The following is a 27,278-nucleotide window of genomic DNA, read 5'->3' on the forward strand; positions in this document are numbered from 1 at the left end:
CAGTGCACCCGGAGATACAGTGCATCCTTGACCGGTATACCATAGTATTTGGGGAGATTCCGCCAGGTCAACCACCAAACCAGGGGTTTGAGCACACTATTGAGCTTGAGCAGGGCATACAGGTAGTGATTACTACCCCCTATAGGCATCCCAAGGCCTATCGGGACAAGATAGAGCGGGCCATTCAGGAGTTGCTGGCTCTTGGGCACATCCGACCGAGCACGAGTCCTTTTGCTTCTTCTATGGTGTTGGTGTAGAAGGAGGACAGTACATTAAGGATGTGCATTGACTACAGGGCCCTGAACAAGAGGACACTGAAGAACAGGTACCCCATACCCAGGATCGATGACTTGATGAATGAGTTGAGAGGAGCACGGTTCTTCTCAAAGATTGATTTGAGATCAGGGTACCATCAGATTCGCGTGAGGGAGCAAGACATTCCCAAGACCGCCTTTAGATGTCACTATGGGCACTTTGAGTTTTTGGTGATGCCCTTCGGGCTAACCAACGCTCCAGCTACATTCCAGTCTTGCATGAATCACATCTTCCGTAGTCACTTGAGGAAGTTTGTGTTGGTGTTCTTTGATGATATACTCATTTACAGCAGGACGTGGGAGGAGCATCTCCAGCATATTGAGACAGTATTACACATCTTGGAGGAGCAGCAGTTCTATGCCAAGCTCTCCAAATGTGAGTTCGAGTTGACAAAGATGCTATACTTGGGACACATTATTGGAGTGGACGGAGTGAGGGTCCATGAGGAGAAGATTAGGGCCATCAGAGATTGGCCGGAGCCGAGAAACGTGACAGAACTTCGAGGATTCATTGGCATTTGTACTTACTACCGGAAGTTCGTCAAAGGTTTCTCATAGCTTGCTGCACCCTTGATAGATTTGACGAGGAAGGGGGCATTCAGTTGGTCGGATACAGCGCAGCGAGCCTTTGACAAGCTCAAGGAGGTTATGAGCAGCTGCCTAGTGCTTGCCTTGCCAGATTTTACGCAGCCATTTGTTTTGGAGTGTGATGCGTCAGGAGAGGGGATCGGCGCAGTATTGATGCAGGGAGGTCACCCTATAGCCTTTGAGAGTCGAAAGCTTCTTCCGCACGAGAGGTTGTATTCTACATATGACAAGGAGATGCTAGCCATCATGCATGCATTGGCTAAGTACCGACAGTATTTGGTGGGGAACAGGTTCAGGGTGAGGACTGATCACAACAGCGTCAAGTTCTTTTTGGAGCAGAAGCAGTTGCAGGAGAGGCAGCAGAAGTGGATCAGTAAGATCCAAGCATATGACTTTGACATTGAGTATGTCAAGGGTAAGAACAACGTGGTAGCAGTTGCCCTTTCACGTAGACCAGCCACGTTGTCTCTTATGAGCTTGGATACAGACTGGAGGGCTCGACTCTTAGTAGAGTACTCCAAGGACAGGTTTGCATGTGAGATTCTAGACGAGCAGGTGACAGATGACAGGTTCAGGGTGATCAATGAGATCATCTATTATAGGGATCGGATCTTCTTGATTGAGGGGCCTCAGCTCAAGAAGAAGATACTCCAGGCATTACATGATTCACCATTGGCAGGCCATCAAGGGTTTACCAAAACCTACAGGGCCATTAGAGAGAGGTTCTCCTGGAAGGGCCTCAAGGAGGACGTACTCCGGCATATCAAGGAGTGCGATGTTTGCCAGCAGAACAAGGGACAGATGAGCCATCCCGCGGGTTTATTGCAGCCGCTACACATTCCGGAGGGGAAATGGGAGAGTATTTCGAAAGACTTCATCACAGGATTGCCCACGGTACAGGGTAAGGATTGTATCTTTGTCGTCGTTGACCGACTGACAAAGTACGCGCATTTCTTTGCTATATCCGCACACTACATAGCAGCACAGGTGGCCAAGTTGTTCTTCAGGGAGATCTTCAGGCTACATGGTCTTCCTAAGACCATCATCAGTGACAGGGACAGTCGTTTCATGGGCGGGTTTTGGCAGGAGCTTTTCCGGTTGGTGGGGACGGAGTTGACTCCGAGTACCAGTTATCACCCACAGACGGATGGGCAGACAGAGATAGTTAACAAGTGGCTGGAGGGCTACTTGCATAACTATGTCAATGGGCAGCAGTGAGCATGGCTGAAGTGGCTGCATCTGGGGGAGTATTGCTACAATACTTCACATCACATATCCATTGGTATGTCACCATTCTATGCCTTATATGGGTATCATCCTTTATCTTTTGTTGACGTGATGTTTGGTGACAGCAGGGCTCCTAGAGCCAAGATTTGGATCCAAGAGAGTCAGGATATCCTCCAAGCTCTCAAGGATAACATGGCTACAGCGCAAAACCAGCAAAAGCTGTATGCCGACAGGGGTCGGGTAGAGAGGCAGTTCAAGGTGGGGGACATGGTCTACCTACGATTACAGCCATACCGACAGTCGTCACTGAAGCAGAAGGGGGCTGAAAAGCTCAAGCCCCGCTTTTATGGGCCATACAAGGTGATACGCAGGATTGGACAGGTTGCATATGAGTTGGAGCTACCCAAGGCAGCAAGATTCATAACATTTTTCATGTATCATGCCTGAAAAAGGCATTGGGGTAGCAGGTAACAGTGACAGATGAGCTACCACCTATGGATGATGAGGGGCATTTGGTATTGCATCTGGAGGCTATCATTGATACCAAGGAGAGGTAGCTGCGGAGCAGGACGGTCCGGGAATTCTTGGTGAGGTGGAAGAATTTGCCGGATGAGGATGCCACTTGGGAGAATGAGAAGATCTTACAGCATCCATCACTTCAGTTGCTTGAGGACAAGCAACATTTTGCCGGGGGAGACTGTAATATTCCTAATTAGCCCCAGCTAATTGGAATATTCGATTTTGCCAAATTTTGCCTTCTATAGTTATTTTGTAAATAAAAAAAAAAAGTGAGAAAGGGGGACATAACTCACTTTTAGAATAAAAGTCACTTCCTAGTAGCACAACATTGTGACTTAAAGGGAGAGCCAAGGGGGCCAAAAGGGGGACGCAGAAATGGAGCCCACGCAGACACATGGAGGGACTGCGCAGGAGGGGAGGAACACGTGGCAAAAGGGGAATCACACAGGAGAAGGTGAGCATTGGTATTGAGAGAGGCAGAAGCTATAAAAGAGAGAGGAGCCCCCTCATTTTGATCATTCGATTATGTGCATTTGTGATAGTCGTTTTGTCTTAGAGCACGTTGGCTGTTTAGCTAGTTTGCAGCATTGTTTAGTGCATTGAGTGTCTCCGTTCGGAGATCTCACCCTTAACCCTGGGGGACTTCGAGAGCCTGCTCGAGCAAGGTATTTTCATTGGCATTTCAGCAGCAGTATCTTCAGCATTTCGGCAGTGGTTTTATCAATGTTCTGGAGGACTGCGCAACACTAGGAGAGGGACACAGTTCTTTTTGGGAGCAGTCTGGATTGAGGGTTTGTGGAGGATTTGAGCCGAGGGATTGAGCAAGAGATCAACTCTTGCATATTGGAGGAGTTTGGCAGAGTTTTGGGCTGAGTTTCGGAGGGTTCTATTCAGTGGCAGCGTAGAGCAATGAGGTACTGCGCAGAACCCCAAGGGGGTGATTTTCGGGGGTCAACCATTCTAGGAAAGCTTTCTGGGTTTTTCTGGGTTTCTTGAGTAGAGTCTGATTCCAGAGTTTCAGGATTTTCTGAGGAGGGGAGCAGTCCCAAATCCTCGTTTGATTTCTAGCAGCAGCAACGCAGCAGTTTTCCTAGCAGCTTGGACGCAGATCAGAGAGGGGCCATTCCTTTTCTATTCTAAGTGTATTTCTTCACTTGCCTTCTACAAGTAGAGGTGCCATCTTCCTGATCACATCCTGTACTCATTTTATTACTCAGTATAATAAAATGGCTTAGCATTCTCTCTGCATTTCTTGTGTATCTGTTTATGGTTTATTTGATATATATAGTATCATTGTTACTTGTATCTCTGTGAGCATTCTTGGCTATTATACCACTTGTGTGTTTCTATTATACTCTTAGACAGAGTCTGGAAAGGGCCAGGTAGCCTCCAGATCTCGTCCTCTTTTTAGAGGCGACATATCTGGTAAATGCCCTCCCAGTCCATCTTTGGTTGGAGTTTGCTTGTGTTTGGGGTATATTCCTGATATGGGATATTACACACACCTTGTGGGGTTGAAGACTTTTCTCACTAACTTGTAGGTAGGTGTAGGCGGCAGGGTCAACAGGACAAAGATAGTATATGGAAGAAGGAAGTTTTCCTGGGCCAGAGAGTACAAGGAAGAGAGGGCAGAACGACGTCCAGAGAGAGGTAGACGCTGGCCCACGCAGAGCTGACACAGTGGCGGCACGGGCCTTAGAGGGAGATCGAATTCCTGCTGAGGAAATTAAGTTTCAGAATCCGAGAGCCAGGGTGTGAGACCGGGAAGCAGAAATTCGGAATTTCTAGCCAGCAAAGGGTCCGAAGGAGGAGCAGGGTGATTCCCAGCAGGAGTGACGCAAAGACTATGTGAGGCTTACGCAATTCTGCGCAGAGGCTCCAGTCCAGCATGATCAGACTCAAATTCTTCTAGTGACAGGGTGAAAGCATCTCACTATTTGTTTTGTCAAGTTTCTCTCTGTATCAGATTGTTGGTTGAGCATCCAAGGAATTGTACTCAAAATTACTACTGCATAATAATAAAACCCTCAGATCTGCTGCACCAATTTTTCCGCATTGGCTTTTTCCGGGGACATTTGTCCAAAAATAATGGTTTTATTGTGTTGTATTTTCTTTCTTTTTCAGTTTCTTGTCTTGGCATATTATTTTTAATTAAGTGAAGGCTACAATAGTATTTACTTAGATATTTACTGTAGAACACAGTAAATAACTTGTATGGATTAACAAGTAGGAGAAGTAACATTAGTTTGTTGCAGTATGGATTCCGGGTTTAGGAATTTTCATATGGTATCAGAGCAGTGCAGGTGAAGCAAAAAGAGCAATGCCAGAGAACCCAACCCTGAGCTGAAAAGGAGGTCGAAAAAGCTACAAAAGGCAGCAGTTCGAATCCCCGGAGGGGTTTGCGCAGTCCAAGTCGAAGGGCTGAATTTCAAGGCAATCTCTCTCTGAGTGAATCAACAGAGAGGAAGGGCTTCCAGTCGAAATCTTACCATGGTAGAGGAAGTAGTGCTGAGCCTCAGCGTGAGGAAGAGCTAGTGGGACGCAGTTTTTCTGCAGGCCATTTTGCTGGGCAGAAAGACATCAGAAGAGAGAGGAGAAGCACAGTGATGGAATTTTTTCTCAGTAGACTACCCGCCAAAAAGTTCGTTTTCTTATTGGTTGAGCAGCAGTAGTAAGAAGCAGAGAGGAGCAGTTTGACATTTTCGTGGCAGAGATGGCAACCAGTGGTTTGAGGGATCATGATAGATTGGACGGAGCATCCAACTATGTCATTTGGAAGGCAAGAATGTCATGCCTTCTAGATGAGCATTCCCTAAAGACATGTCAACAGCATGGTGGTTGTGCCAACAGATCCAGATCTGCTGAAGAAGTACAAGGCAGAATGGCGAAGGCCAAGAGGATGATCCTCGATGGAGTGAAGGATCACGTGGTGTGTCACGTCGCTAGCAGAGGAACTGCTAAGGAGATGTGGGATGCCTTGGCAATGCTATAACTGGGGTCTTCCGAGTAGCGGAAGATGTACTTAGAGCAGAAACTGAGATCTGTGCAGATGCAAAAAGGGGAGGGCGTAGATCTGTTCTTCATGAAGCGTTAGTAGACCCGGGACAAGTTATCAACTATGGGGTCTACACCTCAAGGTTCCGATATGGTGAGACTAGCCCTAAAATCGGTCTCAGAAGAATGGCAAGTCTTTGCCTAGAGCATCCTGGGCAGGGCAGATTTGCCGGATTGGGATAGTATGTAGGCAACTCTCAAGCAGGAAGAGTTGAGGAGAGATCTAGTCAAGCATGAGCTTGACGGAAGCAGCAGCAGTGGGTCAAAGCCCAAGGAAGAGGATGAGAACGCACCCCTTACATCTAAGGGGCAGCAGGACCAGCGGAGGCAGAAGAAGGACGTCTCGAAGATCAAATGCTTCAGGTGTGGTGAAATGGGTCACTATGCAACACAGTATCCTCTCAAAAAGAAGGACAAAGATGAGAAGCATGATCTGAAGGCTACACCTACAAAGATCGAGGAAGAGGAGTTCGCCATGATAGCCAAGATACTTCCAAGAGGGAGGTGGGTTGATTTGGAGTTGTAGTTCGAAAGAGCTATAGATGGGAAGGATCCTCGAGGGGCCCACCTCTCGTATCAATTCCTTTCTATGGGAGCCCAAATTAGAAATAGCAAGATGGATCAGTGTCAGTTAGTGGAGAGGAGTGTTGAAGTGACAAAAGCAGTGGCTAGAATGCGAAGTCTGAGTAGCGTAGTGCAGAGTTGCAGCAATGCAGAGAGGCATAATGCAGTAGCAGCAGCAACGCAATGGCTTCAGAGGTACAGCGTGGGACTAGCAGTAGTCAGATCTTCAACATCAAGATGCATCTATGTTGAACACTTATTCGGTAATTTGGGATGTATTTTCGTTGCTAATGCAGTAGCAGCAACAGTTTGCAATGCAAGGGCAGTTGGCAGTGATAGGGCCAGCAGTAGCACGGATGCAGAAATTCAGAGGGAGTTATAGTATGGATGCATTGTTGACAGTGGCAGGGTCAACAACAATACAGTTGCAGAAGTAGCGCAGTAGTTGGTGGACAGCATGTCAGACATCAGCGGCGCAGAGGACGATGTTATGAAGTCAGTGTGATGCTTCAGTGGGAAACATTGCTAGAGCACATTCCTCGCTAAGAGGGAGTGTGGATTTCTGATAGCATCAGATGTGCTCTAAGTATCAAATTTTGCAAGGAGGCTTGGACATATGTATTCCAAAGAACCCTGAAAGTGTTTCGGGAAATTCCACCTGGAGACAGTTTTATTAAAATAATTAATTATTTTTAATGAGACCCTAAGTCTAAATTTAGGAAAATAAAACAATTAACGGGTTTTAATCTAATTGTGGGTGTAACTTCTAGAAGAAGACAAGGATCAAGCAGAAATGATCTTAGCCATTGATTAACTTCTAATCTGGGTCGTTGAATGTCAACGAGAAAGATTATTTAAGGAGGCTTGAGGGTCATTTTGAAGATTCACCGAGAGAGATCAAGAAGATCGAATTTCTCAAAGAGGGCAGCACAATAGTTGCTAGAGGAGTGATCAAAGTGATTTTTTGCAGTGAGGGGCATTCCGAGAGGAATACTTAACAGAACACCTTAGTGTAATAGCTCGTTGGAACCGGAACGAGAAAATCTACAGGATGGGATGGTTAGAAGTGATTTTCAATGACTTGAGGGGGCATGGTAGCTAATTTACCATTTTCCCACATTAAAAAGAATATTTCAATTGAAACAAAAATAGGAAAATGTGCTCAATGATTAAAATAATAATAAAATAGGAGGTTCTAAAGGGGTCCATCTAATTTATAAAAGAGGAGGAAGAGGCCATTGGAGGACATTTTAGATTTGATCTTTCTTCTTGTATGAGAGGTTTGAGAACCCGGTTCTCTACTTCATTGGTAGCCCCAGGACGAAAACCTTTGGGTGATTTAGAGAGATTGGGCAAGTACCCATCTCCCATTGGTGAATTCATCCAGAATTCACAGGAGAGCTTAGCAGTGGCATTTTAGTTCAGTTTTTGGAGGCCCAGCACAACATTGGAGCAAATTCTCGAGGCCAGTTCTATCTCCACCTATATCAGTTGTCTTAGCATGTAAAACCCCAATTTATATATTATAAAAAGAGTTGAGATTATTTTAGCTCATTGTATTGTTATTTGCAGTTCTATGTTGCATAATTTTACATGGCAATTTTATGTTGAATTTATGAGAATTTGTTGTGAAGATTTTGTTTAAGAAGTAATTCGGAAAAATACCCATAATTTCCCATTCGAGGTATTACAAGAAAATTGGTTAATTAACCAGAATTAATTAAGTCAAGGTGAGAATTCCCTAGAAACTCATAGGGATCGACTTCAAGATGATCCTAACCCTTGATTAAGTTTTGACATTGGTCATTGGTGCTCCAACAGAGGATTATAAGAAGAAATCGATGGGCACTTGGAGAATACACTTCAGCAGTTCGATTTCCTTGGCAAATCGATTTATAGAGAGCAATAATAGTTGTCGGAGAGCCAAAGATCAAAGCAAATATAGTGAGGGGCAAAGATAGTGATCTAGAGGAAGTTTTCCAGATTCGAAGAGGTTGCGACAAGAGGCCGAGTTATTCCTAGTGGAGCGGCGCAGAGGACTGAGCAATTGCTTTAGAAGAGAAACTCAATTTAGCTGCAGGAAAAAAAATTCAGTTCCAGAGGTCGGGCAAAGGTTCCAAAGTGTCGGAGAAGCGATTTCCTCAGAAGAACTTCATCAGAGGCAGTTTCGGGCTAGATGTCATAGGGCATGCGCAAAGGCCAACATAACGGTTCCAGGAGGATGCATTTCTGAAGGAAAGTTGTGACAGGGTTGCTTGTGGAAGAAGGCTAGTTCCCTTAGATAATTTTGGCCAAATTTTCTTGTTGTTTGGATTGCCAATCGGGCATCCATAGATTGTACTCAGAATTTCGCTGCTGCATAATAATAAAATCGTTAGTTGTTGCACCAGTTTTCTCAAGTTGGGTTTTTCAGGGGACATTTGTCCTAAAATAATTGTGTAAAATTTGTGTGTGCTAGATTTTCTCAGATTCCAGCACTATTTTCTTCCGCACTATTTGTTTGTGAAAATCACAATGAGAATTACTTGGTATTTGTCATAGCAAACTACAAATAAATTGTTAAATACATTAACAATTAGGAAAATAATTTCCAATTGTTGTGATGTATGAAATTTTCACAATGCTCAACCTTCACAGCCTTCTGCTTCTTGTTCTCTAGCACTACCCTTCTAATGGCTCCCATGCTAAGTCCTTCTAGAACCCACAAGAGACCTATTGGTTTATAGACCTACAAAGATCTTACCTCGTGGATCTATCTCGATCCATTAAGACATCCACTAAATCTACCGCCATGCCATCAACTGGTACAGTCTCCCTCTCTCCCTCTGAGGGCTAACTTCGGCCAGTCCAATTGGTATTTTCCTTTGTAACATGCTCTGTTGACCACTACCTACTCGTGTCTGTCACAACAAATCCCCTACCCAACAACTCCTTACTAGCCATAACATCCTACAGGTTACTCGATCATGCCTAGCGCAACACTTTGCTCATGGCACAACCCTTCACACTGCTCTATGGCACCACCTGCACCAAACCCTGTCGCTCCCTATGCAACTAGTCCATCCCTAGCTCAAATCCTACACATATGTGCCTGACTTCTTCCTAGTGGCTGCCCGACAATACTGGTTTCCCGGTGGCCCTAGGTTGGCTATTTCATGGTGGTTGTGGCTTCTATTATTGCGCATACTCCTAGAACCTCTTGTCTGAGACTCCTAGTCTTTGTTCCTGCTGTCACAACCATTTCCTAGCTCTTCTCGCGTCCTGGAAACCTCCACCCTTCTTGTTGCCAACTTGCCCACAACTGTAACCAATAGCCCGCGATCCGCAAACTCAGCTCGAGCTTGCCAAATGGTTGTCTACTCGACGCATTTACATTGTCTACTTGATCCTATGGCTCTTGCCAACCACTAATCTCCACTTGCAACTGACACCATATTTAAGGCTATGATTGTGTCCCCGCTAGCTTGATCTTGAGTGCGATGTTATAACGTTGATTAACCAATCATTGTCGTTCCTAACACCTTTTTGGGTTGCTCCTTAGCTGTTGCACTCAACCTGCATCAGTTGCCACTCTCCACCACAGTTGTCGACCCACACGACTAATCCCTACACGGTGGCGCCAACTTGACACTCTTGTCAATCACTGGTGGCCCCACAGTTGGACCTGCCAGCCTTTTCCTTTACCTAGACTATTACAAACCGCTACACTTTATTCTCATGGCGTCAACACTATCCTCCCAACTGTCATGTGTGACCTTAATCTACGACTCATATATCCCTAACGTATGCCCTCACTCCCTGTCGTGGTTCTCCTTCCCCAAGCTGACACGCTCTATGTCCCTGACTCCCTGTTGTTGCCACCCACTGTCCGTCACCCTGCACACAAGATCAACCTAGCTCAAACTGGCATCCACTAACCCAACGGACCTCCCATGTGTGCCTGCAGCCACTCTCGAGCCCTTCCCAAGACAAATTTCTTTGTCATTGTCTTATGCACAGCACACACAACCCCGACCAATTGTCCCATGTGCACGTACTTCAATCATGGTCGGCCCTTTAAGTCTCAGATCACTGTGTGGTCTGGCTGTTGACTAAACTGGCCCACCTAGCGACCAGTCTTGATTTTGCTCACTCCCTACAGCTACCTCCTCCTCGTTTGCCCGCGTTCCTGTGCTGCAGTCTACGTCTACCTATTGTTTGCCCATCTCAGCCCCCCACATGGTTTTGTCCCTACATCCAGCGTCTCATATGAGGGATGTTATTTCTCTATGGGTTGACGGTTGCAACACTCTCAGCCAATGCTACCATCTTTTTGATCTCTACCCTGAGCTCCTACTGACGCGGACTAGTAAATTGTCAACTAAGAGTGGCCTTGTGTGACGACACCTTCCGCGGTCTCCGCCTGCCACTCGACTAGCATCTTGGTGTGGCTAGCCCACTCAGCCACCTATCTGACATCTATTGGTTGGAGTATAGAAGTAAGGATTCTTCTTGTCTAAGTGCTAAGACTAGCAAAATAACCCATAAGACTGCCACTTTAGCAAAATATTATTTTATTTAACTATTTCCTAGAGTTAGACTTAGGAAAAATTAAAAATTTCTAAGTTAACTTATGATTTAATCTCATTCATTGAGAGGGAGAATAGGGTTGAGATCGAAATTATAAGAGGAGATGGAGTGACTTAGTGGCAAGTCAGTTGAGCACAAGCAGTGTGTGTCAGATCAGCGAATGACGAGCCAAGGGTTTCAGTAGATCATAGTGATTCGACTTCCTAGAAGAAATCGAGTGAGGGTTGAGCTCTTCCAACCCCAATGTCGTCATACCATTTGCATGTGCACGTGAGAGAGATGATTTGTGCTCGCACTTGTGCACATTTTAGCTAATTTGTGTAAGGATTTTGCAGATCTAGTGCATAGGCAGGGGGATCGATTCATCTTGAAGGATTGATCAGTTGTTCTTGTGATAAAAGGGATGTTTCTCCCTTGTTGTAATTCTCAAAAGAAAATCCTTTGCTGAAGAAGACTAATAAAAAACGCACAACGTTGCAAGTTTTCCCCAGAGTTGGGGTTTCCTAGATGTGAAATTCTAGATACCCAAAAGGTGTTATTAACAAGTTAATTATTTCTTGTTACTTATCTACGACAAATTAATTCATTTACTAGAAGTAACGAATAACAACATAAACAGCACCAATTTATAAACTGAAAATGTAGGAAAATATGCAAGAAAACAATCACACAATTTACAGTGGTTGTTTTGGACAAAACGCCCCTGGAAAAACCCCAATGTGTGGAAAACTAGTTTTCAGATCTAAGGGCTTTTATTAATATATTTAGCAAATAAACTATTATTGAGAAATACAACCGCCTACCTCTCACTAGCAAAGCTCTGCCAAAATATTTCTTTACTTCTGTTGATCTGGAAAACACCACAACTTCACTTTTCTATAATTCGCACTGCCTCCAGTGACACGCATTGGCCTCTAGCAATTCACACTGTCTCTAAATAAACTCGCATTGTCCTCTGAAAACTTGATTTGTCTCCTAGAAAATTCAAATGGCCTCTAGCAAACTTGCACTGGCTTCTAGTGAATTCACACCTCCTCTGGAAGACTTGCACTGCCTTCTGAAAAATAATCTCGGACTCCTACGAATTTACTGAGTAATTCGACCTCCTCTTGAAGCTCACAACCTCACTGGAAACACTCGGCCTCGTGTAGAAAATATTGATAGCAAGAATCTCCGGAAAATCTTTCCTCACACTGTTGTTGAAACCCTCCTGGTGTCTCTGAAAAATAACCCACATGAATGTTCTTTCAATGTGTCTGTCTCCAACGATGCCCATCGATCTCCTTTATAATCTCTCATTCACGAATGAATGGCCACAATTAGAAGTTCACTTGATCTAATCAATAGCTAAGATCGTCTTAGATACTATCTACAAGCTTCTTGAGGAAAATCAATCTTATCCCAATTAATATCTATCAATTTTTCACTTTTCCTAAGTTTAGACTTGCGAAATATTTTTAAAAATCACTAATTGACATAATTAAGATATTTCCCTTAGGGAAAATTACATGGGCTTGAAGATAATTAACTCTTCTATGTCTCTAGCCTCAAATGACACCTCTCGAGACTAGAATACTTGTCCAAGCTACAAAAACTAACACTCCCTCTTAGCGAATAAGGTGTTCTCCACTATACCCAACTTATTCTTGAGGAAAACAAACTTTGCTTTACCCAAGGCTTTCATCAGAATATTTGCAACCTACTGATATACATATTTTAGTCAAATTGATCCACGTTGTACACAATATCCAATGAAATGGTATCTGATGTCAATATGCTTTGACCTATCATTAAACATTGGATTCTCAAATAGCTTGATGCAACTCTGATTATCACAGTAGATATTGGTCGTCTCCATGCTATGACCAAACAGTGCCACTAGTAGCTTCTGAAGCCGTATAGCCTCATATGTAGCCATACTCGTTTCCATGTATTTTTCCTCTGTAGAACTTAATGCAACCAATTTATGTATCATGTTGTACAAAGAGACAATCCTTGATCCAATGTTGAAGCAACACCATGAGGTGCTTTTCTGATCTACTACACTACCTGCCCAGTTTGCATCTGTATATCCAATCAAAGTGACACCATCACCTCGAGCATATCTCAACCCAGACTCGACTGTACCTCGTAGATACCACAACACATGCTTCATTATTGTCCAATGCACCCTCTTTGGTTCCACCATGAATTGACTAAGAGTGTTGACTGCAAAGCAAATTCTGGCCTTGTGTTGACCAGATACATGAGAGAGCAAATAAGTTGTCTATACAAGGTGGGGTCCACTGCTTCCTACTTAGACACCAATCTTCTTCCAATTGGTAATCATAGGTGTAGACATGGGTCTACACTGTACAATCCAGCGTCATGAATTTCTTCAAGATCTCCATAGCATATCTCCATTGACCAAGGAAGATCTCCCCATCTATCTATCATACCTATAGACCTAGAACATAATGCATTAGCCCCAAGTCCTTCATCCCTAACTCAGCGGCCAAGTCCCTTTCACAATCCTCTATGAGCCCTGTTGACCTAGTCAGAAATAGATCATCCACACACAACACGAGAATGAGAGGCTCACCTCCTACCATCAATAGTAGAGATTCGAGTCTGCCTCACTCTTCACAAATCCCATCTGTTGCTAGTCACTGCCAATACAACCATACCATGCTTTGGGAGCTTGCTTGAGTTCGTATAGCACTCTCTTCAATCCGCATACAAGGGCATCCCTTCCATGCATCTCAAATCCCTCTAGTTGTTTGATGTGCACCTCCTCTTCTATCAATATGTTCAGAAAAGTCATCTTAACTTCTATCTGATGGATCTGCCATCCCATCTGTGCTGCAAGTGAGATCACGGACCTGATGTAAGTATACTTGGCCACTGGAGCGAAAGTCTCCTCAAAATCTATTCCCTCCTAAGTGAACCCTTGGCCACAAACCTTGCCTTGTACTTTTCTACATTGCCATTTGAAGTGTGCTTGATCTTGTAGATCCAATGGGAACCAACCACTGCCCTATCCAACGGTCTAAGCACCACCTCCCAAACATCATTCTGCAAGATGGAATTGAAGTCCACCATTGCATCCTGCCACACCAGATGATGTGCAGCCTCCTAAGAGTTGGAAGGCTCACTGTCAATGAGATCACTCATCAACGCTTTATATCATGAATCTCTTTGGTGGTCTCATGTCCCTGGTGCTCAATCTAGGAGCTCCCAAAACCTCTTGTGCATCTCTCAACGTCTAAAGCACCTCACGGTTCCTTCTCCCACTTGTGGCAGGTGGAGCTTCATGCTCCTCATCCTGTTGTTGTTGCTCCGCCTACCGCTAAATCTCCTCTGCACCTGTACTAGTCATTGTACTCATACTAGTGCCCTGAGCCTGAGATCCCTGTTCATCCCTTGGAGCTTCTGCTAGTTGATTTTCATCAATTGTTGGCAACTCGCGAGGTCACTTGAAGGCTTTCTTCTCCTGTAACTTTCCATTGCGTCTCACGATAATCTTCCTGCTACCTGGAATGTATATCTTGTATGCCTTGGATGTTTCACTGTAACCAACAAAATATCCCTTCTCTGCAATTGGGTCTAACTTCGTTCATTTCTCATCTAGAATGTGACAATATTGTTATTTTTTGTAGCATCAAATGTGTTCTAGTCTCGAAACTTTGGGAAGAGGCTAAAACACAGGAGTTCTCCAAAACCCTTAAATCGTTTCTAGAAATTCAACCTAGAAACGTCTCAATTAGATTATATTGACCAATTTTTAAATATTTCCTAAGTCTAAACTTAGGAAAATTGGTTAATTAATCAGTATTAATTGAGAAAGGTGAGAATTCTCTAAAATTTCACACGGATCGACTAGGAAATAATCTCAGCCATTGATTAAGATTTAATCTTGGCCATTGGAGTCCCACAGTGAGATTATAAGAAGAAGTCGATGGGAAGATGGAGGAACACACTTGAGATTGATTTCCTTGGGCAGTTCAATTTCCCAAAGAGCAGCAACAGTTGCCGGAAGAGTTCGAGCCAGAGAGGGGAAGCAAAGACAGAGAGGGTTAGAGACAGTGAGTCTAAAGGATGTCTTCCAGATCCAGAGAGTCAATAATAGAAGGGTCATATTTCCCAGAGAAGTTGCGCAGAGGCAGCGTAGATAGCTTCAGAGGGAGATCAATTTTGCTGAAGGAAGAGAAATTCAGTTGCAGTTGGTTCAGAAATTTTCCAGGAGGCCAAGTGAATTTCTTCCAGAGGCAGAGTAAGCTAGGACGTCATTCTTGCAGTGGTTTTGAGGCTTAGCGAGTTAGGGTCTGCGCAAGCACTACACAGAGGCTCATGCAAAGATTGTATGACTGGCTAGTTTTTCCAGTTGTCAAAGCCGGATCAGGAGTGGTGTTGAGGTATTTGCCTCATATATATTTAGGCCAATTTCTTTTGTTGATTGGTTTTCTAGTTGGGCATCCATAGATTGTACTCAGAATTTCTCACTGCTGCTTAATAATAAAAACACTCAGTTGTTGCACTGGTTTTCCCAAGTTGGGTTTTTCCAGGGATATTTGTCCAAAAATAGCAATGTCATAACTTTTGTGTGCCAGTATTTTCTCAGTTTCTAGTTTATTTTCCAGAGTATTTGTATTTGTGAAGATTGCAGCGTGATTAATTTGTTGTTGTTGTAACAATAAACTACTTAATTAATTAATAGTTAGAAGAATTAATTCCAATTGCTACAATAGAATTTCAGTGGTGACATTTTCACATGGTATCAGAGTGATTATGATCAGACAGGGAAGCTCAAAAGCGAAGGAAGAAATTTGTTGTTCAGAGGGGGCAGTAGGACGAATTTTCAGGGGTTGCACAGAGCCTAAGCCAAGCAATGTGAATTGTTGGGCAATTCGATTTTTTAGTGCAAGTTGGCAGAAAAAATTCAGTTTGCCATTTCGAGTGATTCCAGCGGGCAGAGGGGCAGTTGTAGCTCAAATGTTTGCTAGGAAGATTCCTTCTCTGGGCACAAAAGGGTTTTGCAGTAGTTTGCTAGAGCAAAATTAGCGTCAAGTGGAAGAGAAAGTGCACACAGAGGGAAATTTCTCTCAGAGGGTTTCTAGACTAGAAATCCAAATTTCCAGTTGCAATTGGCATTGGTTGCAAGCAGGTTTTCTCACTCTTGAAGGGAGTGCGAAAGCAGATTTAGTACCCAAGCAAGTGAAAGAGGGAGTTTTCCATTTTAGTTTCAAAGATTGCCACAACTAGACTTAGAGATCATGATAGGTTAAAGGGAGCCTCCAACTTTGTCATCTTGAAGGCTAGCATGTCGTTCCTGCTAGATGAATTCGGCCTAAAGACATATGCAGAGAATGTTGTGGCAGTACCGAATGATGCAGATCAGCTGAAGGAATACAGGAAAGAGATGGAAAAGGCGAAGTGGATGATTCTAGATGGGGTTCGGGACCATATAGTTTCACATATATCTCGCAAGAATACTGTTAAGGAGATGTGGGATACTCTCGCTCAGCTATATCAGAATCCTTCCAAGCAGCAGAAGATGTTCCTAAAGGAAAAGCTGAGAAACCTCAACATGTACAAGGGTGAAGGCATTGATCCCTTTCTCACCAAAATTCAGGAAATCTAGAATCAGCTCACAGCAACTTGTGAGGCACCTCAGGACACGGAGCTTGTACGTTTGGCACTGAACAATGTCTCATAGGACTAGGAGATCTTTGTTCAAGGCCTTTTGGGACGAGATACCCTACCTAAGTGGGACAGCATGTGGTCAGACTTGCAGCAGGAGGAAATGAGGCGAGCACTTGTGAAGACCTCCTTTAACAAAAGCAGCAGTAAGGGTTCGAAGGGTGAAAAAGAGGAGGAGAATGTGACCCTTGCATCAAAGGGTCCCAGTCAAGGACATGGCATGAAGAAGAAGAAAAGGACATATCAGGTCAAGTTCTTCAAGTGTGGTGAGTTTGGCGACTACAATAGTCAGTGTCCTCTCAAGAAGAAGGATAAGCAAGAGAAGCAGGACCACGCGGCAGCATCGGCAAAGATAGACAAAGTATCCTCCAGGCTAGAGGAAGATTTCGCCATGTTTGCAGCTATATTTCCAGGAGTGAGATGGGGCGATATGGAGCTATAGTCCCAAAGCAACGCAGTGAGGTGCCTTCCTCATGAATCATGATGGAAAATCAAAGATATTATATTAGGGTTTGATTCTCCTTTCTTGATAATTACTTGTGAGAGTGTTGGCTTCTTTTACTTCTTTATTATCTTATCTTTCATCAAGAAATTACCATATATATGTGTATGAAGATCACAAAACAAGAGACACAAGATATAGGCACATGAGAGGCAAAACCCCCCTCAAAGGGAAAACCCAGTCAAGATAATTCTTCCTTTCAATAGTATTCTTTGAGACACTTTACCCTAGACCAAGACTAGACTTTCCCTCCACACCATGTCAGCCTCCCAGATCTTTGAACCCTTCTAGCAACTTCGACTAGGCAGCAGCTTCCGACAACAACAAAATCTTAGGAGACTTCGATCTCCCAACCCAAACAACAAAACTTAGAGAGAGAGAGGCACCAAAATTTGATTTTCTTCCTCTCTATAGACTTCCCCAAACTCGCAGTTCTTTCATCCTCCCGGCAACAGAATTTGCACTTCTCCAGCTCTTCTTGAGATATCGAAGTTGCTTAAGAGTGAGTGATTCAAATGACTTCCACCTCCTTGAATATATAGGCTTCTTGTGGGTTGAATGGGGGTCCTTAGGCTAACATGATGTGGAGGGTACATAATTCATATTTGACTTGAGACAAAACCTTTTTACATGATTCTAAAGTCCAAGAAGGGTCTCTTCGAATGTACAATGACTCTATAAACTGAATATTAATCCTAGGAGTCCACAATGGAGACTTTGACTTATATAATGATGACCCAAGCATGAAACCCATGATTTAATAAATCATTGTTATAATAATAAAAATTATTTTCTTTATTCCTTTGACAACTACATTACATAATGACTCAAGTACATTATTGAAAACCAAATATAGTTACATTTCTCAACACTCCCTCTTAACTAGGGAGGTATTCATAAGTGTTCAATCAGTACAAGGTTGACCTCAATTTGAAATTTTCTTCAGAAGAGTAGAACAACATACGCAATGCTTGGGATAGTGTCACTGCCTAGGTATCCTCCCAACAGGGACTAAGGTGTCATCTAGGCATTTTCCACTATAGGTACCATCAGGCTATAGCCCTGGTATCCATCCAACAAAATATAGATACCATCTAGGCCTCCATGCCCTAACACCAACCCTTACAGGGATCCAGGTACCACCACTAAACTAGAGCTCCACATCATACCCTCCCTCATGGGATTTAGACATCAACAGAGATCTCAATATTAACCAGGCCACGATGTCCTTCCAAGCACCATTATACAAGCAGTTTTATGGTACTTCATCTCTTCCTCTCAACCAAATAAAAGATATCCACCAATTCGAGCATGCTCCTAAAATAAACTAACTTCTTGATGGGAAGAGATTCCGTCAACACATCAACTACTTGTTAATTTGATGGCACGTATTGTAGCTTCACGACCCCTACCAGTATTAAACTTCCAATGTATATGTTCTTGTATGCTAGCACAAAACTTGGGGGTCTTCAACTATTTTGATGCTGCTTAGGTCATTACAAAAATCCACATATCTTGATGAAAGCTTCCTTCTTCAACTTCTTCAATAGCGCCAAACTCATCCTCAACACTTTCCAAAACATCCAATCCTTGTTCACAACTTCATCAATCACGAACACAACTTTATTAATCATGAATAACCATTTGCAGTGGTTTAGCCATTCTCCAATCTTCATTCTTTCTTCATGGTATTCACTATAGTTATCACAATATGTCCTCCCTCTAAACTAGGGAGATATACATCTTCTTTATCAAGCTTCTTTTCTTCTAGGGAACAAATCCATCAACATCTCAGCCACACAGGCTCTTTCTTTTGCATTAACATATTATTGGAGAAATTCAACCTTACGGAACATTATTCCTTCTATCTTTACTGTTGAAATTTCTAAGTCTATCCATTAGAAATTTAATCTGTATCCTTCTGGTTTATTTCTTCTACTTGTTAAATTCGAACAAGTTATTTAAAACACTTAAATACCGAAATAAACATAATACAGTCACAACATCTAGAGATCAACAGTTGAAAGAAAACAAACACACAAGTGACACCATTATTTTTGGACAAATGTCCCCAGAAAAACCCAATGCGGGAAAACCGGTGCAGCTATTCTGAGGGTTTATTATTATGTAGTATTTCCTTGAGTACAACTGGGTGCCAAACTGACTCACCGGATAGAGAAAAATAACCGACAGCAATACCTCTCTATTCGGAAACAAGTATCCAAAAATCCTGTCCCACGAAACCCTCTCCAGCACTTTTGAAGCTCTGCGCTAGCCCTTCTAGCCTCTATGTCAGCCCTCTGAGGCACTGTGCAGCCTCTAGGACCCTCTGCGTCACTCCAGCTACCCTCTGCGTGGATGACGCAGTCCCTTTGGCCTATGCGCTGTCTCCGCTGAGCTCTGCGTGGCCTGCTCTGGTTGTTGCTTCTCGCTCTCTGCCTCTATACTGGTCTCTCGGCACTGTCTCTGCCTCTTTGTCCAGTACTCACTGCCCCTCGGTGTTGATCATTGATTCGAATTTGCTTAGCAACCCCGCTCTAGCAAAATGAACGATTGATCACTCTAGTGTATCTTCCAACTGACCCTCAAGCCTCTTATACTTTCCTCATTGGTCCTTCAACGACCGAGGTTAAATCTCTAATCAACGGGTAAGATTAGATTTGGCTTGATCCATGACTTTTGGAACCTTCTAACCCAGTTTTATATTAATACCCATTAATATTTTATTTTTCCTAAGTTTAGACTTAGGAACTCCATTAAAAATATTAATTATTTTAATATCTCCCAAACCGGGTACAATCTGTCCAAACCATTTTTAGGTCTTAGAGATCTCATGTGCTTTAGCCTCTCCACCAATTTTCATGGCTAGAGCACATCTGATGCTACCCCAAATCAGCATTTACATGTCAACAAGATCATTCATTACAGCTCCCTCTTTCCATCATGCTCAATATCATCATCATCATTAAGTATGAGGTAGGTAAGCATCTTCAACATCTTGAAGACTGTGCACCTGCAAATATTTTACAAGTATAACCAAGCACAAATATATATGTACAAGAGCATGAAGTCAACTTTATCAAACTAGGGTTAGTACGATACGAAAAGAGAGAGAGCATCTAGGGTTATCAAACCTTTGGGTAAGAAATCAATCTTTAGATATCTAAAACCTAAACCTAGTTAGGTTTTTCAATTAACAAAGGTTACACTTTTCATGCCCTGGACTTTCACAACAATCTTTGTTAGGGTTTTTGTCACAAACCCCAGATTCCATCATCAAAACTAAACTTTAGATATCAACAATTTATTTCAATCATAGCGAAAGCATTATTACATCTAGGGTTTCATTATCATGCCCTAGAAATTTATATCAATCTCTACTAGGTTTTGTTGTAAACCCTAGACACAAACATCAAAACTACAACAGCTCGACCAAGCTAGGGTTTCAATCAAATGAAAGCATATACACCTAGGGATTCATTCCTAGGATTTTACATTGACTATTGTAAGGGTTTTATCATAAACCATAATTCATCAAACCCTAAAAATCTAGGGTTTCATCATATATCCTAGACATCAACAACAAACCTTAAAAGGCTAGGGTTTTACAGTGAACCCTAAAGGTTAGGGTTTTACCAAAGTGAACAAAAGATAGAGAGTATGACAAGGGTTGATTTAATCTAGAGATTAATCACCCTAAATAAGAATCTTTATGATTCAAAACCCTAGACATGAGAGAGTTAGTAATACAAAGCAAATTTCAAAATGATCATACCTTTTAATGAAGAAGATTAGCTACAAATATTGTGGTTTTAAACATACCTTGAGTTGCTCCTTTTACAAACCTTGTAGGGTTTCCTTATTGAAAGGCTCCCTCTGAATCATGACAACATTTTCCTGCTCCATTTCCATATGAGTCAACTTTTATTAGAGTGCCCAAGGATCCAACTCGATTTACTAAGTCACCATTCTTAATATATACCTGCAATATTCATTGAAAAGCATAGCCAAAATATGCAAGTACAATAGCCTGATGATTATCTAGGGTTTCCATTACCTTTTAGAGAATGAATTCCTAGGAATTTTGAGTACAAACCCTAATTATGTCAAAACCTAGACATCAATCAATTATATTTTTGCAAAGGATTGCCATATACCTACAAACCCTAGTTATCATGAGTTAGGGTTTCTTAGAGGGAACATGAGAATTAGGATGATGGTTTCCATAAGATTTACAATCCCTAGATATTAAAAATCTTCATGACAATGAAATCTTGCCATCCCTAGAATCATATAACTAACTAAACCTTAAAACATTTCATGTTAGACTCTTTAGCAAATTAAAATTCTATACATACCTCAAGATTACATACCTTTGTTTTTCATGATTAGAAATTTAGATGTTCTATCGAGCTCACTGCTCTCCTGGCAGAACATAAACACAGTGTCAGGTACTTGACTTTGACAAGATCTTCAATGCTCCTTCCACAGGGTTGTGCAAGATGCTTAATGCTTCTTTCATCATTGTAGTAGAAGCTTTCAAGGTGATAAGATTACAGGTTCTCCTTGTTGTTGTATATTAATTCTCCTTTTTGAGACAGAGATAATAGGCTTGCTCAATGATAGACTATGCATAAGGAACTTCTTTCAGTATCATTGAGACTCCTATAACCTTCTTATACCAACTCATCCCTTAAACTAGGGCTTTCAATAAGCACAAAAAATAGTTTCTTGAACATATTTGGTTCTCCTTCAATAGATGCGGACTAGATCTTTTTTTTTCAAGGTGACACAGCTCGAGTGATGGAGAGGCTCTATATAGTTTGGTCCTGGTTCCTCTTACAAGTAGATCCCATGTTGCCTTTTAATACTATCTTTAGTCAACAAAAGATGAGTTAGTAACTTGGTCACCTTCTCAAAATTGTATAGGACCTCATGATTTTCGGATCTCTGAAATCATTATGCACTGAACTTCACTTTCTGTTACAAGGAACTCAGCCTTGACTCAGCTTGTAGCCTAGCTCCTTGGATCTTTAACAAAATACTTCTCGGTTCCTTTTAGTACTTCGGCCTTCAAGTTCTGGTCTGCATCCTGATCACAGAGATATTAACTTGTATATATGCCCAGAAAATATGCTCTTTCAAATTGATTTTCCTTCTAGGTAGCTTGGCCTTCAAGGGGTGACTTCCTTTATCACAGAAGTGATTTCTAGTTGCCTTGTTCTACTGACCTTAGCTCTGATACATTGTTGAGAAATCCTTAGGGCAGCATAGTTAGGGTTTTTATTAGATTGATTTCTCTTTCTTTGACACTTTCTTGTGATGTTTCTTATTAGTTCTTCTATCCAATTATTATATTCTTATTATCAAGACAAATTCTAAACAATAAATATCACAAGCACAACAAATAACACAAGATGTAGGCACTCAGCTAAGGCAAAACCCCTCTCCTAGGTGAATACTCTAAAAGTTCTTCTTCTCTTCTTTAGAATCAAATCAAATGAGACAACCTAGACCCTTTGACCAAGACATACTTCCTCCATTCCACCAAGTCAGCTTCCCATGTAGATAATTCAAACTTCAATCAAAATCTCAAGAGTCAACATAAATTATCCTTCTAAAAACAGAGTATCGGCCCTCTCTTCTACTTCTGCAATTTTCGATCTGTGATCTCAGTCTTTGTAACTTTGGCCCTGCAATATTTCAGTCTTCAGTTGATTCGCATGTGTGGCATAAGGATAGGAATTTCGACTTTCCTTTGACTAGATAAATGTCTCTTCTTCATCGCTATGATCTTCCTTCACTTCTAGGCTATTCGCATCCTTTTCTTTTTCTTAAAACTACAGATCGAATTTCTTGCTTGGATCATCTGCATACTAGGTCAAATGCTTGGCTATTTATAGTGGTTTGAAGCTCCTTTTGAGGCCAACTTGAAGAGAAAGGGTAGGCCGACTTGGTGGAGTATAATGTGACCAAAATACATAAAATAATTTTCTTTCTTTGATACAATGAGCCCAAGAAGGGTCTAGAATATAATGACAACGATAATGACTTAAGACACAAACCTAGAAGCCTTCAATGGAGGCTTTGACCTAGAACCAAAATTCATAGAGCATGAAACCCATGCTCATAAAAATTATTTTTTCTTATATAATAATTTTCTTTTCTTTCTTTTGACAAATACATTGCATCATGACTCAAATGCAATTATGAAGACCGATACTAGTTACATTTCTCAACATATCTCTCATGCACCTTGGAGGACACACTTTGTGAGCCCTTCTAGGTGGACCTTTGAGCACATCCTCCTAGATTGAAGTGTATTTTATTATATTTTGCATGCATCCATTCTTGGAGGGTGAATTCTATGTGGAATTATTTAATGTTTGACTTGGTATATTGCCTATTTTTGGATAAGGGCAAACTCTCCTGAAAAGGATAGTGTCCACAGGCCATGATATTGTCAATAGTGGATCTAACTACTCCAATATTTTACTATTTGTTCACTTGTCATGGAGTCAGTAAGTTCATATATTTCATATATTTCATTATATGGGAGATTTAACTCATTCTATAAGAAGAGGAATTTTTCTCCACTTCATTTAGAATTGGCAATTGGAGATTTAGGAGTTAGAGAAGCGATGAAGTATCAAGCTCAAGAATTAAAGCTTGATGGAGCTCCTTTGTACTGCCACCCTTGAAGATTTATGCTCTTAACTTTGTTGTTTATGTTATTGTAGATTCTTCTTCTTGTCCTTTTATAAAGGCTTAGTAATGAATTTATTCACCTAGCAATTAAGCAGTTTGAGGAGGTTCTCCCTTTTGCTTTATTCTTTGTTTTATTTCTGTACTTCTCCTTTCTTCTATCAACTAAGTTGCAAATTTGGAAGAGCATTACAGCCATAAAACAGCACCTTTATAATTTGATGAGTGGTGATCTTAACCCTCCAAGACCAGTCTTGCACAACACATTCCCAGCAAATACTTAATCAATGTATCACATTGGGCTCTTTTTAACCTTAAGTACACCCCTTAAAGATTAACGTATCAAATAGTTTCTTCATCTACTAATTTATGGAAGATGGTAAACAAGCCTATTATACCATATAACCTACTTCAAAGTAGTTGTTCACACTATTTCTCTCATTAATTCAATGCCTTGTGACTCCATTAGCCCATGATTGATAGGCACTGCTTTCCTTCCATCTCTTTTCATTCCCTGTTTTTGTCCTTTTCCATATCTTGTCCTTGTCCCATTTCCATTTACATCCTATTTTATATACTACAACTACCACCTGTTTTGCTTAAGCTCTTCATTAAATCACCTTGAGCCCCCATCCTATAGCCTAGCAATCCCACCTTATAGGGAAGCCCCACTTGAGTTTGACAAGAGCCAACCTAAAGAGAAATGAAGACCTACTGAGGTGACAGTGGGTAGCGTTCCTAAGCGCCCCTTGATGCTTGGGACTTTATGTCATACATGGTGCTAGAATTTATTCTAACCGAGCCAATTTGAAGACACTGGCATTGGAATTTTGAAAGCCCAATTCACCTCCACAGTTCAAAACATTGTATTTGTTGTTGCATAAGAAAAGTCCCCTTGCAATTACACAAAATACTAGTTGGGATACCTCAGACCTGAAGAATGGATGGATACAGAGGCTCCATAGCGCTCCATAGTGAGTGGTCCTTCGACTCCTTCCATATTTCCTACAAGCTTTGCTTTTTTGCTTGGTTTGTTGCTTGTCATCTGCCAAGGATTGCCTACGTCTACAAAAGCCTGTTTAGCCAGGAGCTGATTCACAATTGATTAATGCCTTGTCTATTGAAAGGTTAAAAATTTTAAGCATGTTTTCTGGGATCGCATGATAGCCAAAAGTTGTTAGCAGCAGGTTTGAAGCATTCTCCATCAATCTTCCAAGGTAACATGCATTGGAAAGTTGCCTTGTTAGGGATTCTAATCATTTGGTGCTATCTATTTTCACGAGCCTTTGGCACTGCATTCAGGTATCCCCTATGCATTTATTATGGAGAATGAGATGTCAGAGAAGTTTCTTAAATTGTGATACCTCTGTTCTCTTCTTTCTTAGAATGTGGTGAGGAGAGGTACGCTCTCAATTACTAACCAAAGTTTTTTTACTTATTATGGACACAGAATGCTAATATACTTGCATATTCAGATCTTCTCTCATCCCTAGTAGCACTGAGAAAGATGCCTAATTTTGTATGGCTTTCTTGCATAACATCCTTTGTAGATAGATTTTATCTTTGTACATATTCTCTTTGGTAATAATAAGTAATTCCTCAGAAATACACAATCATAAACTAAAGGATTGACGTTGGTCACTTATCCCAATTTATGCACTTTGAATGGGTTTTGCTATCAATATTATCGTGTAGATATATGATATATAACTTGCTGACAAATTGACTTGTCAATGCATTCATAATGTGATGAGAGAAACCGCAGAATCAGCATTGTCATATGAGGCACAACAATTCTGCTTATAATTTTCAATGAAAATATCTATCCTTGTACAAGTGTCATAACTAACTGTTGTGATTTTCCATATGAAAGTCTATTTATCAAGAGCAGGATACCTTTGGCAGAAATAACTTCAAGTGCTTTGTAGAGAACAGGAGTCACACCTTTGGACCTGTTTGACCAAAAACAGCATTATCTGCTGCAATTGTCAAATCACAAACCATGTGCAAAACATGCCCACCACCGACTGCATATCCAGCTACCTATATATACAACAAGAATCAAATAAATTTATTTACAGAATCAACAACGAATCTAAATCTCTTAAGAAAATTTTGTTCCCAAACAGGCCCAACATGTCTTTAGTTGTAATTCTATTAACTAATTATAACAATACTAACAATTAGTTATTCTTTTCACCAAAACACATGAATTCAATATAAGTACTTGGCTCTGATCCTTGTAACAATCATCAAATTAATCTATTATATATTATTTCTTTCAAGATATTTATGTGTATTTGTGCGCCTTTCAAATTTGAATATGATCTTAAGGCCAGTTGTGGTCATTTTGACTGCAATAGAAACCAAAATATGAGAAATGCATATACCATTGCAATCACTGGTTTTGGAAGGCGTCGGATCTGTACCTGCAAAAGATAAAATGAAAAACTTGAAAGTCAAACTATTAATTTTTACCATGATCCATTTCAATGCATCTAATAATTTAGAGTCTAATATTAGAAGAATGTCTGATAACCTGTGGTTTTTATAATGGTACACCTTGTTTGCATGTAACTTTTCACATATGAAGAAAATTATAAACAGTTTGCATCTCCAAGTTGCTAATTTTAGATGTAAAGGAAATGTAGTTAAAATACAGTAGAAAACTGTGTTATTCCAAGATAAGACAAGAAGTTGCTGTATAAATTCTCAAAACACAATACTAAATTTTAGATGGCAATAAGACATTGGAAATAAAATCATAAAATGCTTTGCATACGGTAACCATAGAGACAGTAGACAGGATTCAAGCCTTGATTTCAGTATCTCCTTAGCTACACCATATAATCCTTGATGATGTAGAAAATTCACAATGTAATATATGTACATTTTCTTCAGAGAAAAAGCATAAATGCAGTGAACATTAGAAGATAGATTACTGGTATATACAGTAGATGGTAGATTGCATTTCATAATGATATTTTTGAGGTGGAAAGACTCAACTTCTAAACTCGAGATAAACACAGTAGAGTGTGTGCTTCAGAAGAGTTAAAGGTTTGTAGAAATGAATGAAATATAATTTGAAGCTACCCTCTCTTCATCTCCAGTTTGTCTCCACCTCCAAGGTAGTGCTTTTTAACTGATCCATAATGTCTGTTTGCACCTTTGCCCACTTCACAGATTCATGCAATTTTTAATCTAGTACATACAGATTTGATTTAAAAAAATGAAGAATGCTGCCCATTACTTCATAGCGCAAATAAGTACATCATGGAACATGACCCTTCATGGTGTGTACCGAATCCAGATTTGATATTATCCTAAGATAAATGTAATAATGACCAAGTTGTCAAGTTTACAAATATATACCTGAAGTGGACATTTAATTCCCTTTTTCAGGTCAGAATTTATGCTAGAACTCAGTCCTTGGTATCCTCTCATCTCTCTATATGAAAAGTACGTAAACAAAAAAACACTCACAAATCAAGCTTTTTACTAGAAATTCAGCGATATTAAACAATAAATCAATTGTTTTTTTATGTAGATCTCAGGAT

General features: G+C 41.1%; 1 protein-coding gene across 2 annotated transcripts in view; it reads right to left on the reverse strand.

Annotated features, from left to right (window-relative positions):
• Positions 1-27,278, reverse strand: part of ECHID (enoyl-CoA hydratase/isomerase D) — a 346,677-nt gene that overhangs the window by 245,484 nt on the left and 73,915 nt on the right. For both annotated transcript variants that reach the window (XM_089458599.1, XM_089458598.1), the window contains exons 4-5: positions 26,112-26,150; positions 25,666-25,764 (exon numbers count right to left, since the gene is read on the reverse strand). In XM_089458599.1, the coding sequence (XP_089314725.1) occupies positions 25,666-25,764; positions 26,112-26,150 (138 nt within the window). The remainder of the gene's footprint in view (positions 1-25,665; positions 25,765-26,111; positions 26,151-27,278) is intronic.

This window comes from Pinus tabuliformis, chromosome 7 (assembly GCF_031772625.1).
Source record: "Pinus tabuliformis cultivar Carrire ecotype Pingquan chromosome 7, CPIR1, whole genome shotgun sequence".
Taxonomy (NCBI): domain Eukaryota; kingdom Viridiplantae; phylum Streptophyta; class Pinopsida; order Pinales; family Pinaceae; genus Pinus; species Pinus tabuliformis.